General features: G+C 38.5%; 2 protein-coding genes across 2 annotated transcripts; both read right to left on the bottom strand.

The window, feature by feature from the left end:
• Positions 1–1,625: 1,625 nt before the first annotated feature.
• Positions 1,626–3,724, bottom strand: LOC124632807 (collagenase-like). Its single transcript, XM_047167775.1, has 6 exons — positions 3,524–3,724; positions 3,240–3,368; positions 2,866–3,004; positions 2,483–2,575; positions 2,187–2,392; positions 1,626–1,841 (listed from the first exon to the last, which is right to left on the bottom strand). The coding sequence occupies exons 1-6, from the start codon at positions 3,692–3,694 to the stop codon at positions 1,737–1,739; spliced, it is 843 nt and encodes a 280-aa protein (XP_047023731.1). The 5' UTR covers positions 3,695–3,724; the 3' UTR covers positions 1,626–1,736.
• Positions 3,725–5,024: 1,300 nt separating this feature from the next.
• LOC124632806 (collagenase-like) lies at positions 5,025–7,090 on the bottom strand. Its single transcript, XM_047167774.1, has 6 exons — positions 6,891–7,090; positions 6,645–6,773; positions 6,015–6,153; positions 5,829–5,921; positions 5,545–5,750; positions 5,025–5,230 (listed from the first exon to the last, which is right to left on the bottom strand). The coding sequence occupies exons 1-6, from the start codon at positions 7,062–7,064 to the stop codon at positions 5,126–5,128; spliced, it is 846 nt and encodes a 281-aa protein (XP_047023730.1). The 5' UTR covers positions 7,065–7,090; the 3' UTR covers positions 5,025–5,125.
• Positions 7,091–15,991: the final 8,901 nt, after the last annotated feature.

Here is a 15,991-nt window from a genome sequence, read left to right as displayed (position 1 = left end):
AAAGTAAACACAAAACCCTGTTTATCTCCAGCTTTTCTGGTACAACAACTTGTTAAGAGCGATGAAGACAAAAAGGTTAATTTGGTTTCGCAGGCAATTTTCCGGCAGACGTTTTCATTGTTAGAAGTTCCGTTGTACTAATAGGTACATCTCTTTAAGTAAATATTGGCTAAAGAAATACCATCTTTGTCAGAACACTTCTTTGTTCGAAACCACCTAGTTTTATTTTTATCAGAACAAAAGAATGGTAGAATTCAAAATGGCGACTCACATGTCAAGAAGACCAGGTACGAAAAGCTGTTAACATTATAACGAAAATAAACCTGTCATATACAAACATACTACCACTTATTTATTTACAAAATAAAAACGAAGTGTATCTAAATGTCATTCGTCGCTGCACGATGAAGAGTAAATCTCTGACGAGGACCCTCTTCAGAGGCGCTTAGCTGAAAGTCCTCCGACCTGCGACGCACTCGGCGACGACTGTAAGTGCCGGCTATTTTGACTCAGTAACAAGAGCCCAGTGTAATCAATTAAATTTCAAGTGTTAAATGACAGCAAATTGATGAATTAATTCCATTATTTTAACTGTATATTGAGAAGTGAATTTGGTAATTTTATCGGATTCCGTGAAATTAAAGCTAACAATTTTCCGGTTCATTGAAATAGGTTAAACATCTGATTGCGTCCTTTATCCAGTAGACAGACACATTTATAACGTACATAATAATAATGGTACCCAATTCCCCTATATCTTTTATTTTTAACTGTCCTACCATTCAGTTTGTTAAATATAATACCTTAAGTGTGTACGTACACTGGTCGTGTCTACCACCAAAAAGTATTGACATAACACTTTTGCTGACGTTGGCAATTTTCAAACGCATATCTAGAACTATTACTCCCTTTACATTGGTTTTCAAAGTCCAATAAAATATCGGGTAATAAATAACGATTCCCTGCTTACGTTGTAGTCTCAAGTAATGTTACAAGGTAGGGTGTCTCAGCAGCACTATTCTAATATTTGTGTCACCTGCACCTGAATCGCCGGGGCGACTGTGCGGAAACTTGGACTTATTTAATTATAAAAGGCTAAGTGTTAGGTGCCACTCCGTCTGTCTTGCAAAATACGTTCTTTTATAAAATGTTTAAAGGTGACACTGAACATTACCTCCGTCTCTAGCTGTTATTATTCTGGCTCAGTGCACTTTGTTATTATTCTGGCTCAGTGCACCAATCCCCTGAGCATACATCACGATATCCACAAGGTAGAGAAACCTATACAAGACACATAGCCTCATTCCTTGTCGGCAGTGACATCTCAATCACTACAACATGCCATTAACCAGTCGCGGAGGCCGTTACTCCGACCCTGGCACTCCAAGTCCTGAGTTAGTCCACGAGGCTCTCAAGTGTTTACGTCACAGCGAGTAATTTATAACCCACTCGGCGTTATCTACGGAACCACTATTTGCTTCAGTTATTAAGCCATTATTTATGTGAAATTTCATGCTGCTGTACGTACTATCTAAATTTGCATACCCGGCATTTCGCTAAACACTTGGACTCTTGACTTGAGATATGGGATATTAAATTAAATGGAAATGTAATAATTATAATAATTCGTGACCACTTCGGTTTAATAAATTCAAATTTTGTTAATTACATGTTTTGTTTTTAATACATCAATCATAGTTTAGCCAGTATAAGTAGGTCGGTAGTAGATGCTTCTCTTACAAGAAGCTATTGATCCAGTGCAGGTAGGAGGTGACACGCGTGTGTCCCGTCGGGTAGCCCGCCTCGCAGCCGTGGATAGACATGAACGACACCACACCCACCTGAAAATATTATACAATTCAGGAACAGGCAGGGCCTATAGACTGAGGCGTCGTCCTAATTGGCAGCGATCGTACGATGGCGCGATGCGTTTTGCATCTAAGACATCGTCTTAATTGACAGCGATCGTACGAGGACACGATGCGTTCTCGTCGTGCGATGAGTTCAAACATACAGATTTCATCAGAGTGTCCTATTTGAACCTCGGAACCTCGCAAGTGAGAACGTGAGATGAAAAACGCATCGCGCCATCGCGCGATCGCTGCCAATTAGGACGACGCTTGAGGGTGATAAAATGACTATGATAATACTACCAAAATTACCGTGATCAATAAAATAAGACTTACCAACAGGTCGTTGCCATTGGCTAGAACGTTTCGGCGCAGGACTAAAGGACCACCTTGGTCTCCACCGCAGGCTCCCCTGCCCCCCTCACCACTGCTGCACACGATATCATTGGTCACAAGAGACTTGTACGTCTCCTGACATTGGCTATTACTCATAACTGTCACATTTACATCACGAAGACTCGTACTTCCATCTAGTGGACCACCTGAAAAGAAGACATGTAAAAAGATAAATCAAAAGGGCCAATCAAATGATCCGAATGATGCTATGAATGTCACTCGTAAAAATATCTTACCGGAGTATGTTTTTCCGAAGCCCATGATTTGTGCTTTGTAGCCCGCAAGTGAGCTGAAGTACGCGACAGGCAGAGTAATCGGAGTTATATAACCTGAAAGAAAATTAGTAAAAACTAAAACTGCGAAGTAAAGTAAAATAACTAAAACTACTACCTGTCTTTAAAATCGCAAAATGTCACAGAGAAGATTTACAAGGTTATTTTTAGGTCCCCAAGATATAGATAGCGCCTGGTTTGGGGACCACAGAACCTATAAAAATGTCGCCCGTAGAGACGTTACAGCAAACATTTGTACTAATTTACCTTAAAAGTGATAATAATTAATGTAATTGTGAATCAAGAAACGTCAGGATTATTTTGAGGAATTAATATAATATTCTTACTGTTGTATGAAATGTAAGGAACTTGGATCATAGCGATGTTGTTCTCCAGTGTGTCCATGTCATAGTAAGGATGTAAAGTCACCGATTGGGCAAACACCCTTTTTCCTCCAGAGAACAGCTTCGAAGTACCCAGTACCACCTACAATAAGAAAACACAAATACTAAATATTCCTATTTTATTGATGACCCGCATAACAGTAACTATTTCAGAAAATATTTCTAAAGATCTGAAATACGCATCAGATAAGATGGGACCGCAAATTCCCAAAATAAACCTTGTGATTATCTGGTTACAAACAGGGTTTATTATCCTGCATGTTGGGGCTATCACATTTGTATAAACTGCGATAGGTATTATATTGTTTATCATTCACCTGCATTTCCTTGCCTTCGGCTTCTCCGTCATACCAGCACTGAGCGGCAGAGATGATGTAGTAGTGGTTCAGCAGAGACCCGCTGCATACTGACGTGTCATCTGTCTTCAGAGTGATCACCAGTCCTGCCTGTTACAGACCATGCATTGTATTTAGTATATTTATCACAGACACGGGACATCATAACTTGAGCAGCAAACAATGAGACGTAGATGAAACTTTCACTTGTATAAGCCTGTCAAGAAAACAATGAACTCTGAAAAACGTAAAAAATAGGTACTCACGAGGTATGGATGTTCCCCGTTATATGAATTAAGCCCACCAGCTATCCTCATGGACTCCCGCACCCTCATCCTGGCAGCGGCCGGTATCCCCACCTGCCGGTGGTACCTCGCCACCACATCCTCACCCACCACCAGCCCCAACAGACAAACTAACACCACCACAGCCTTCATCGTGTCACACACTGATAGAAAGTACACAAGAGTTATATAAACAACTAATTTTATAACAGCCTGAAGCACTCGAATGATAATTTTAAGAATCACTTATTAGAAGGGACTTTTCTACGTACAAGTGATTCGTCATCTGTTTGTTTGGTCCGATTCGATTCAGGTGCTCCTGCATGTGACACAATATTATAAAACCTTCTGAATTTATTAACCCGGCAAAAATTATGGGCTTTAAAATCAAATTGCTCTAGAAATAATTTACACTGACAACATAATTTAGCAAACAGCTTTAATTTCATAAAAAAGCCTTAAAATATGTCAGTTTAGTCTAATCTATATATCATCTATATATACATACCTATATATCTCATGATGTATAAATTACATTACAGTAAAGTTTCAACGTAATCCGTTCTGGAGTTTTTGGATTAAATGAGAAAAATAACACACATACCTATTTATAAGCTCATAACAAAACATATGTATAAGAACATGTTTGATATTAGTGTGTAGTGTGATTTACATCATATGATACACATTGCATTCATAGGCTTAACCATATTCAAAGGTCGAAAGGGAACTTGGAAATTAAGCAGGCATCTGTGCTAAGTACATACATTCACCTCGTTATCAGCAAGATACTCATAAACAGAACTATTCAAGGAATACTCATTTTTTCTCACTGGCACCTGAAGCTACAACGTTTGAAGTGCTTACGTTATGCAGCAAATAATCTAAACTGCACTCAGCATTGTCTTACGGAACTATGCCTTTTTGACTACCTCAATATACTGATTCAACTTTTGAATCGTTTTACTTGATTAAAAAAACCATAATAGGCTGTGCCTTCCTGTAAGTTGCATTCATATCATATTATATCATTTATTGCATTCCATAATGTACATTTGGTGGAAAGTATAAAATAATAGACGTAGTCACAATTATGGACCCTGATGGGCACAGCAAAATTAGTATATTATTAAAGTATTTATTTATATTCTAATACTAGCTGATCCCGCAATCTTCGTATCGTTCAAACCTTCCCTGGACCTCTACAAACATTTTAAAACCAAAACAGCTCAATCGGCCCAGCCGTTTTCGAGTTTTAATCAGACTAACGAACAACAATTCATTTTTATTTATATAGATAACGTATATTTTTGTGTAGCATAACTTCGTTTTCTAGTTATTTTTCTTTTCTGGGATGGGATTCTGTTCTGGAGAGTGGGGAACTGTCACATTCTCAGCAACTAAAGCCCACTTATGCTTCATCTGGTAGGTACCATTCCTATTTAAGATGGTAACATCAACGTCAATCAAGAATAAAACATTGTTTTAATTGCGTGATGTTTTTATTTACATATCACATAAGGTATAATTATTTTTACGAGCAGTAGCCATATCGTGCCGAGTCAACAGTGGATGCTCCTCTCCTTACAAGAAGCTGTTGATCCAGCGCAGGTAGGAGGTGACGCGCGTGTGTCCCGTGGGCAAGCCCTTCTCGCAGCCGGAGCCAGCAGTGAACGACACCAGGCCCACCTGGAGGAAAATGAATTGAATTTAGCGGACAGTAGGAGCATTTGGACATCGGGAAAACATGACTGAATACCATGTCATCCTGCTTCATCGAAAGGAGACGTTAAGTTTCATTCGGGTTTTTGCAAGTTTGATAGTTCAAGACATATATTATAAATTTTATACTTCAGTTAACTGTATTTTTAAGCTTTTATTTTTCATTTTAAATTTAAGTTTACGATTTATGTATTTGGCTGTAAAAGCCGTGTAAGTCGAATAAATAAAAAATAAAAAAATACAATGGTCAAATATGACAAGAAGTATGTAACAGGTTTTACCAATAGGTCCTTGCCAGCGGCTCCGATGAATCGGCGCAGGATCAGAGGACCACCCCCGTCTCCCCCGCAGGCGCCCTTGCCGCCTTCGCCACTGGTGCATACGGTAGCAGCGGTCACGTATGAGCCGTACACCTCCTGGCACTCAGTGTTGTTCATCACCGTCACGTATACGTCACGAAGGCTCGCGTTTTCATTTAATGCGCCATCTGAAACAAATACAAAATAATGCGTGTGGATAAAAAAATGAGATAATCTAAATAACGGTTCAAGAGAAAATGCTTTACCAGTGGATGTTTTGCCGAAGCCAATGATCTGTGCCCTGTAGCCCGCCAGTGAGCTGAAGTACGAAACAGGCAGAGTTATCGGACTTACGTAACCTGAAATAGAGGAGTTTTCATTCAAATATAAATAATTATGTACGGCTGAGTCAAAGTCAGAGTATTTGAAAAGCCATGAATTATTGTACTTACTGTTGAATGAAATGTAAGAGAACCCCATCATCGCGATGTCGTTGAGGAGTTTGTTGGCGTCGTATTCCGGATGTAACGTCACCGTCCTCGCATACACCCTGGTGCCGCCGGAGAACAGGCTCACTGACCCTAATACTGCCTACAATCAAAAAATCACATAATACATTTCGTCGCCCAACAGTGAAAACCTCGTAAGTGTTTATAACAACATTTTACAGGAGGAAGACAAAACTGTCTACTGACAAAAAAGTGTATGAGTGGGGAAGACATTACCCTTTTTTAATTATTTTTATAGATTTTTAATTAAATAAATTAATTTATAAATTATTTTTTAATCCGGAATAACGCTGTTATCAACCGCACTGGCAAGTTACTCCTACAAAAATGGCGGATCCTATTTTGTTACACGTTCTCTTAACAAGTCATAAATGGCGCCCGGGGTAGCTGATTCGAAAGCTTGCTAGAGTAATCTGTGCTTACCGAGTTTATCAATCCAAAGAACAATTTTTTTTTTTTTGAGGAAATGTGTCATCCGAGGTTTTCACTGCTGGGCGACGATTTAGGAATTCGCAGGTAGGTACAAGATGATTCAGCAAGCCGGGTGGGTCAACAAGTCTACTCTTCACTAACCTGCACTTCCTTGCCTTCGGATTCTCCATCGTACCAGCACTGAGCGGCAGACACGACGTAGTAGTGGTTTAGCAGAGATCCGCTGCATACTGATGTCTCACCTGTCTTCAGAGTGATCACCAGCCCTGCCTGATACAAGAAAATGTCTTAAATAATTACAAGTGATGACTCTACTTATATCAGTTCATTTCAGGTTATAATTAAAATTGGACGGATTCATTAAACGCAAAAAAAATTGGTACTCACTAGAAAAGGATGTTCTCCTTTAAAAGAGCTGAGGCCTCCAACTATTCTCATGGACTCCTGTGCCATCATCCTGGCAGCAGCCGGTATCCCCACCTGCCGGTGGTACCTCGCCACCACATCCTCACCCACCACCAGCCCCAACAGACAAACTAACACCACCACAGCCTTCATCATGTCACACACTGATAGAAAGTACGGAAAGACCGCAGACAGCAGTATTTTATACGTAATTAAACGGAACTCAAGTATGTACCGATAATAATAATTTTGAGTATCACTTGACTGACGGGACTTTACTGTTTACAGTTCGTCATAATATTGTTTGTTTAGAGAAAACTAAAGGAAGTTAAACAATCAGTAATCATAATTATTTAAAGACAAAACATGTAGCCAAAGGAAGACTAAATAAAGATTGACGATGTCAATAACACAACGAAAAAGCCATTAATAGACATTAGTTTTCAGCGACCATTAGATACAGATTGACCTTTGGGAATGATTGATGTATGAAACCGTCACAAGGACAGGCATGGGATCATATTCTGTTTCTGCATATGCTGCATATGTTAATCCAGTGGAGATGCAACATCAGTTTCAAATTAAGTGACGTAAGTAAGTAAATAAACATGTCTGAAAGTACCTACTTCAAAACTGGACTAGACAAATACTCGACTAAATTAGATTACTCCGAAGTACTTGAATTGCCTACTCATACCACAATAAATTCAATAATATCAAGAAAATTTTATTTTTGACGCGCTTTTCCGTATTCCAATTTAAAAGAAAAAAAATCTGTCAGCTTGCAGTGTCTACTTAACTCAATTAAAAATCGTATTTGACTTATATTTATTAGTCCAAAGTACTACTTTAAGGTATTGAATGCCATGGTCCCAGAAATAATAGAAAAACTATTATTTGTTTTCAGTGTGTTCAATTGATTCATAAAACACTTATGGTACAAGGATTTCCGTGTATCATCATAATATGAGGTGGTATTAAAAGAACAGGTTTCGTCATCCTCACCTGGATCACAAATACCATAACCCGCATGTAATCTGCTCACTTGAAACAATCGCGCATCTCCATCAGATGTGCGCAGATCTGCTCCAGCCCTCTTTACGGCATCATTAGCCCCCGGCCGTTTACGACACAATTTGATACCAAGCCGATAAGGTTTATGACTCTGGATATTGTATTAAATTTCGATAGGCCGTAAAAGGTTATAATGTGAAGCGAATTAAATGGCGTGTTGCGTGTCATGTCGAGCCTATCTACACGTAAGTGTTTTAGATGGTGTTATTCCATAATTCTAACAATCTATAGCTAAGCTTAATAATGATTACAACGAGGTAGAGTTCATACACAGTGGGTAATCTACAAAATTATTGATTACGTTAAATGGTGGAAACGCCGTCACTGAATGCATTACTGTAGGTACCATGTAAATAATATAAGGATAAAGGCTACTTTTCCCTTAATCGAAGTCACGGTATAACTAGTTATTCCCATACATTATAAACCAGTGACGAGCATTGTGTATGTGCGTTGAAATGATCGTTAATAAACTAAACTTCGGTCATTAAAGTCTAAACAACCACAAACGCTGAATAATTAAAACTTATCGACGCAGCACAGCAAGCCAAACGCGCACATTGTGTATCCAAACAGTAATGTTTACTGTAGCGCTCACATCACCGCGTCCATCATAGCACATGCAGACGTGACGTCACCAGTAGGTGCTAATAAACTTTAGCAAAGTGCAGCACAAGAAGCAAATCCGGCGGTTATTGAGGTCATTCTTACATCAGCCACAGAGAGCCAACGTAAACATGCCTGCCAGGAGACCGCGCTTTCAAAACCTTTTGGAAACATTCTAGAACATTCCACTTTTGCCGCCACCACTATTGATAGTCAACCTTGAGTATAAGTGCTAAGGTTGAAATTCTACTGAGCTGGATGGTTCAGTTGGGATATTATGTGTGTAGTTGTGAATAGGTATTGCACCTTTGTGGAGTTCGCCCGAGGCGTTGCGAAGTTAGACCGGTGTTGGTGATATTCATTGTTAAGAGCGTAGCGGTGGCTAAGATGCGAGTTAAGCCGTTTGTCCATGTAAAATGTATGAGACGCTACTTGCTCTGTATGCGATGTGCCAACTAACTTATTGCGAACCTAACATGCTCATTGAGATCGTGGCTGAATTTTTATGACGAAGTTTAAAGTGAGATAAATAAAGTACGTGACTTTTTACGTAGATAAGTATGTAATTTATTTATGGCATTAATATTTTGCATCTTATTATAAGCGATTTTAAATATTGATCCGAAGTCCAATGTATAAACATGAAATTATTTTTGTGTACAAATCCTAGTAATCTAACGTAGTTCTCTCAGTCGACAAAAAATACCTCTTACAAGGCAATACAAACTTCAGTACCTTTAAAAACCCCCCTGTAAAAACTTGCAGTAGTGCTTGTGAGTCGTATTTAGCTGTCGTCATCGGGCCTGTAGTAGACAGCTCCAGTAGACTAAGACCTCACTCATTGATAAATCCTGCCGGGAAACAACCCGCGACCCCCGCTGTCACTGTAGGGCTGCCCGGGGAACATGTTACTAGTGAACTGCATCGATACAGGTTTTGTGATGGTTTTTGAGTATTTCCTTTCCTTTTAACAAAACTCATCTCCGAGTCAGCAATGGCACGTAAAAAGTTTTTTTTTTATATGTATAAAACTATCTTATGACCAAGTTTAAAAATATGAAAAGATTTTGGAACTATTGAATGAAAATGTTGAAATCTAAATGTATCTAAATAAATTTAAAGAAGTATCGTAAATAATATAATATTTTTACTTAAATAATGAGAAAGAAAATATACTCTGTAATCTAATAATATTTTGACTTTCTATTATTTAAAATTAAAAACAATCCTTTTGCTTAAGTTACACAAAACAAAAGCATTGAAATAATTGATCAGTTTCAAAAAAGATTTTATCGTATATCTGAGAACTGAGATGAAACGATAATTTTATAAACTTTTCTTTTTCATATTATATCGCTTTTTTATGTCTCAAATATAGATAATATTTGTAAGACGTGACTTTTCTGTGATAGCAGCAAAACGTGTCTCGATAAATCGTATGTTTTTGAAGTAAAATATGATTTATCGAGATTAAAAGTACCTTCATCGATTGTGTAGCTCTCTGCGCAAGCCGTTTGATATAGCTTGCTTTCAAAAACATAGTCTGTATAAACTACTACAATACGTCAATCCCGGAATAAAAACTAGCTGGTGGACAAAAAACGTTTGTGCAAAACAAAGTCGTTGGCCAGCCCTGGGACAGTAACAACCTGCCTGGCCGTGACACGACTCCTTTGTTGTACCTCCACGTTGTTTTGCACATTTTTATCATCCCCAATAATACGTACTGTTTTATTTATAACTGTCGTTCGAGACCATTTGTTTTCTTACTGAGCTTTATTAGTTGTAAATAATTGAAATTATATTAATAGTCTAGCTCTTTATTTATGAGGAGTTTCTGCAGATACCCATGTTTGGTAGTATATTTCCTCTGGACTTAGTTGCGCAAATAAAGTACTAGTAATTTATATCACCTCTATAATATCTTTAAGGAAAACAATGTACCTATTTATGAATGTTTTATGTATTAGCTAATTTAACATGTAACAACAACATGTTATTTCAAGATACAAGTACACTCACAGCTAAATGAACATAACAGAACATTTCGCAAGATAAGATAACATGGAAGCTTATGATACTGATAACATGTACAGCCTAACATGTCTGAAATAGATCTATGTTTGTGGAAGACATTTCTTATTATAAGCCTCTACACGTCACCCACAGTATTTCGCGAAGCCTAATAATAGCAAAACTCTATAACAGTCCAGTACGATGAACTGACGATACAAATAAAAGAAAATAAATAACGGATCAAGTTGCCACCCCCTCAATTGGTTAAGGGATAATAAAGTAGATATTTGTGCTGCGCTAAGACCTAACCCTTCGCGCCACCCTTCCGAACAGACAACGTTTCATAACAGCACCCTTCCTGCCGAGCCCAGCCAATATATTTAATGTTCCAGCCAAGTTGAATCGTAAAAAGTTTAATAAGGGCCCCTCTGCTCTCTGGGTTCAGCCAAATTGAGTAATGGTAGGCCATGTTTAATTTACGGCCAGCACTCGCCCTCGTGAGGTCAAAGAGGTACTTACTTAGATTTGAGACCTAATACTCCCTGAATAAATTATAATGTTAGGTCTGAAATGTGAGTGAGATTCCTTCGGAGGGTATCAGACCTCGATAGTAAATTATTACACATTCTATTTTTACTAAGGTCTTCATCATTCTATTCTCGACATATGGCAACAAAATTATGCTCCAAACTAAATTCGTCTTGTAGTTATGTACGTTATAGAGTAACGACCTTGGTTTCAATCAATCAATCAATTAAGTGAGCCTCCCGCAGGCTGGACATAGGCCTCTCGCAAATTGATCCACAACAACCTTACTATACAAAGATTAATGTATAACTTTATCCCCACTACCTAACTTAAATTAGTTAATTCCATATTAAGTAGAAGCTAAAATTGTCAATTCACTTAACTCCTTTCTATGTTCCGAGCATAGTTCAAGTAATTAGATTAGGATAATCAGTTGAAGTGCGCGGACAATGGTCTTGCATAGACTTGTGAATTTGACAAGTGCTTTGTGGTTGCAGGTAGCCGACATTGTCCGACTCGACGCAAACGGAACGAGATATTTTAGTCCGATGTCCTGGTCGATATCTTGGACTGGCGCACTACACATCCGAAGCTAAATAGTTCAGCTGTAATTGGGTGTTCCATTCTTAGGACTTGAAGTCTCAGTAAAAGACGGTCATATAAATTTAAATAGTATCTTGACACATTTCTATTTTTGACAAAGTAGACTGTTGTTACCACAATTCATTTCTAAAAATAATAGACGTCTATAAGCTGTCTGTCACGTAACGTGTATTTCATTTCCAATAACAATCACAATGTATCGTGAACATTCAATAACGTTTAGAGCCCGTCCGGCGCTGGCCTCGATTTACTATCGTGTCTATATCAAAAACTTATCCCTACAGTTTACGTGGATCAGTAATGGATATGTGTGGCTCTGACACACAATTACGTCCACATTACCCGGGACCGACTACACTTGCAGTTACCATCACCTCTATGTCTAACATCTTAAGGTTCACATCTTGCTTTTCTGGTGCAATGGTCGTGGTAGCGGCAAGACGTCGCTGTTTGTCGCAGCAGCTGCGGCATCGGACGGATGCAATTCTGGATTGATCCCTGATTGTGCAGCCAACCTAGTTCACTATGATGTTTCTGATTGGCGTGTAATTACAAAGATACGGCTAGCTGCTACAATTTGTAAGACGTTGTTTGTACAGTACCTGACTCGAATAGTTTCCCTCAAACGTTTCGAAATATGAACGTCATATGTATTTCCTGAGGAATATATTCGTATACAAACTACTATTATTTGAGGTATCTTTATCGTGAGATGAAAGTCGAGTATCACTGTATCGATATATTTGAGCACAGAGGATGATCCACTCGACGTCCGCGCTCGACTTAGTATCGCGATCCTCTTTTATTTATGTTTACTAGACCGAATATAATATAGGTAACTATACGTGAAGACCAAATCCCAATATTACTATATATGTGGCATGAAAAGTGATATCAATCACTGATCCGGCCTTATTCGATATTCACTATTTACCACCTCGACTGAATATTGTACTTTATTGCTTTAGTTTAGGGTACGTTTCTGTGTGATTAAGTTTTTTCCTAGAGTATGGGTTTTTCACGCATTTCCTCTTGATTCCCACCGTTTGACGGGCGACAAATATACATTTATCGTGACGTTTATTACGTGACATTGATTTATGAAGTGTGTCTACAGCTTATGTTCTTCAGGGAAAAGGGAAACAGGACAGTTTGCTTCATATGACACAGGTGGAGTGGACGTGGCCGCGCGGATTCCTCTAAAAGATTGCTGACTTTCGTGATTGCCTGTCCTACATTTTGTACATTCAACTTGTATTTTTCAAACGAGATTTCATTATTTTCGTGTTCTTGGTTTTTTTTTTTTTTTGTAAAATTGACTCTATTTCTTATCGTATACCTACTTAAATATTTGAAGCAGGTCTCGGCACATCCATCTTTGATTTACTATTATTTGGTACTTATGTTCCCATCTAGCCTCCTCAGTTCACATCTCGAGCAATAAACTGGTCTCATCTCCTGCCGCAGAATAGAACAACTTATAAAATAACTTCTTCGCCTACGCAAATTAAATCCTTGCTTTCGCACCCGACATTACTTGAGATAGAATTCAGTTCAGCTTGGTTCAAGTTTACCGAGTAAAATAATATGATTGTACATCTATCTAAAGTTAGAAATAAATGACTTTGGCTAAGCTCAGCGCTGTCACGGTTATACAACTGAAAAGTGGCCACAGTAAAACAAGAGACGGAGATACACCTTTGCGAAGCATCTTCTATTTATCTTGTTCCTTAAACTTTCTGATAGCACAGATAAATTGGAATCATAACAGTTGTTTTAAGGAATCAAACTTAAGGGTAAATAGGTACAAAACTGCGAAATCCTTTGTAAGGCTGAGGGTAAACAAAAAGCGCGGGGCTGTTGTTTATGAGCGCGACATTAGGGCGGTTGCTCACGGGCGCTGGGCCCACGTTACTGTAGCCTGCGGTAAATAAATAACACGGCTCGTTGCCCGCCTAAACTAAAACTTGCACATACTTACAGCCACGAGTTGCCAACTTGACGATATAAGAGCTTACCTGTTTACGTGGCAATGTATGTTCCCGGGAATAAAGTTTGCGAATGATACAGAGAGGTGTCTCGGTGTTCCATAGAGTTTCGAGTAAAAGTAACTTACTGGGGCTGAATTCTTCAATGTCAAATTTATTGTTACTTATTTAAGTTCTTCACGAGACGTACCGTAACTTATTTGTGGAACAATGTAACAAGGTAATAATGAAAACCCAAAAGCTGTTTTGAAAACTTCTGTTTTTTGAAGTGCTGAAAGCAATTTAACTGTAATTAGGCGAAAAAATAACAAAAAGATCAACACCCCAACTGAGCAAGTTTTATTAATTTCCCAACAGTTAAGATACAATCTTATAACTTGCACCATCTTAGTTGACGCGTTTATCTCGCGCCGAACAAAAACTGTCGGCGCGGAACTTGGCTTTGTTTACCGAGACCCACCGACTAAATTACACAAATTAAAACGTCACTTACCCGCACCGATAACCAAGTATACTGAATTAATTGTTAACTCGCTCATGCGCTAAGTTTAAATTAAGTTCTGTATGGATTTAGTTGTGTCTCCACATTAAATATAGCGGGCTTAAAGTTTTAATTTCGGTCACAATTAATGTTTTACTCAATAAAAACTTTTTACTTTATCACTAACTAGGGACGTGACTGTGCACAATACCAGTCTAAATAGTGAATTCACAGTAAGTTTTAAGCGCAACTAAGTCGGCCGTTGAACTCTGCAACAATTCAGATCGGAACTGGTAGTGTGCGCACTAACTCAGTCCGACCATAGCCTACGGAAGTTAGGCGAGTAACGAACTGTCTTCAAGCCGAACGAATAAGTATTCTTCGGGCGTCCACTCGCAGATACAAACTTAGTTGTACCCTCACTTGTAAAGTCCACATGTGCCGCACAAATCAGGCCACAGCCAAGATACTCGTATCTTGTAGTTTACTCAGCAAATAACTCGGGTTTGAAGACATCTGCAAACTGCTGTCACACGAGTTTAACGTAATGCCGGCGTTTGGACAGCCGCCGGATTGCTACTTTGATTATTATGTAAATAGCTCAGATGTGGAACAGGGCAGAGTTATGTTCTCCTGGATTGTAGTGTTTGTTGGAGCGGCTGACCTGGACAGAATAAGACGTTCAGTCTAATAATGTTGCCTGCATGCAGTCAGCTCCTTCGAGTTGCAACAATATGAAGTTAACCAGTCATCTGCTTTAAAAGTAAATCACTACACATGATACGCTTTTATGCAAACAAATGTAAATTGTCACAAATTAAGTTGAACCACAATTCCTAAATACACGTGTTTCCAGATTATCCAATTCGTACAAGCTTCTAAGTTAAAAGAGTTAATTTTCGCTCCCCGCTTGCGGTCCGGTGCAATCTTGCAAGATTTTCGCATGCAGCGCAACGTTGCAGCGCTGTCTGGCGGTATGTCGCAAATATTTGCCGAGTGCAGCTCTTTGCTGCAATGTGGACTTCTTGCAACTTGCTCATCAGTGATCGTGTACTTTCAAATAAGTAATGATATAAAAATATTTTTTCGGGTCAATCCGGTTATGATTGTGTTTTTTTTAGAACAATTTTTCCAAAATGTGATTACCTTGGGGTGATTAGGTTTGTTAAACCTATAAATTATGTGTGACTCAATGTGTGAAAACTTTATTATGTTAACTTCAAAGTATAATATAAAAAAAAGTATTTTGAAAAAAATACACTATTAAAACTTTTCGATAATTTTTTCAGTAAAAATTCGATCGATTAATAAAATGCTTTTAGATGGAATCCCATTTACTGCGTCCAACTATTAACCAAATTTCACTGAATGCGTACTAAAATCAGCCGTTTGCAGCGCTGCAGCGATCGGGCGATAGTTTGAAGCGCTTTAAATTTTAACTGTGATGCGAATCGGCCGTTTAAATGGAATGGTGTGTACTTTCGCAAAAGCTGTTATTTTTATGGGCGTAGAACATACAGAGAGGCCTGCATGCTTCGTTATGAGTGTTCCATTAAATATTTGTGTTTGCGCTCGGCAATAACGGCTGTCATCGACTTTTTGGATAACATTAACACGCTTTGTGAATATTGTTCGCAGACGGTATAATCAATCAAGGGATGTCCATATTATGTCTGTTTCACTGTTTTTACTGTCTTGTTGCCGAGATTTTTTAGTAACACACACTTGGCGAGTGGATTTATTGAGGCTGCTTATGCTTATCGTACGCCTTTGTTTTTTTTTTTCAA

Source organism: Helicoverpa zea, chromosome 8 (assembly GCF_022581195.2).
Source record: "Helicoverpa zea isolate HzStark_Cry1AcR chromosome 8, ilHelZeax1.1, whole genome shotgun sequence".
NCBI lineage: Eukaryota > Metazoa > Arthropoda > Insecta > Lepidoptera > Noctuidae > Helicoverpa > Helicoverpa zea.
Note: the sequence above shows the minus strand (reverse complement) of the source record. Positions and strands in the feature narration are given on the sequence as shown.

Coding starts and splice junctions, on each gene's coding strand:
- LOC124632807 (XM_047167775.1), bottom strand. CDS start 3,694: ATGAAGGCTGTGGTGGTGTTAGTTTGTCTGTTGGGGCTGGTGGTGGGT. Junction 3,369..3,523: donor ACGGGGAACATCCATACCTC/GTGAGTACCTAT, acceptor GGTCTGTAACAG/GCAGGACTGGTGATCACTCT. Junction 2,576..2,865: donor TCCTTACATTTCATACAACA/GTAAGAATATTA, acceptor ATTTTCTTTCAG/GTTATATAACTCCGATTACT.
- LOC124632806 (XM_047167774.1), bottom strand. CDS start 7,064: ATGATGAAGGCTGTGGTGGTGTTAGTTTGTCTGTTGGGGCTGGTGGTG. Junction 6,774..6,890: donor AAGGAGAACATCCTTTTCTA/GTGAGTACCAAT, acceptor TTCTTGTATCAG/GCAGGGCTGGTGATCACTCT. Junction 5,922..6,014: donor CTCTTACATTTCATTCAACA/GTAAGTACAATA, acceptor CCTCTATTTCAG/GTTACGTAAGTCCGATAACT.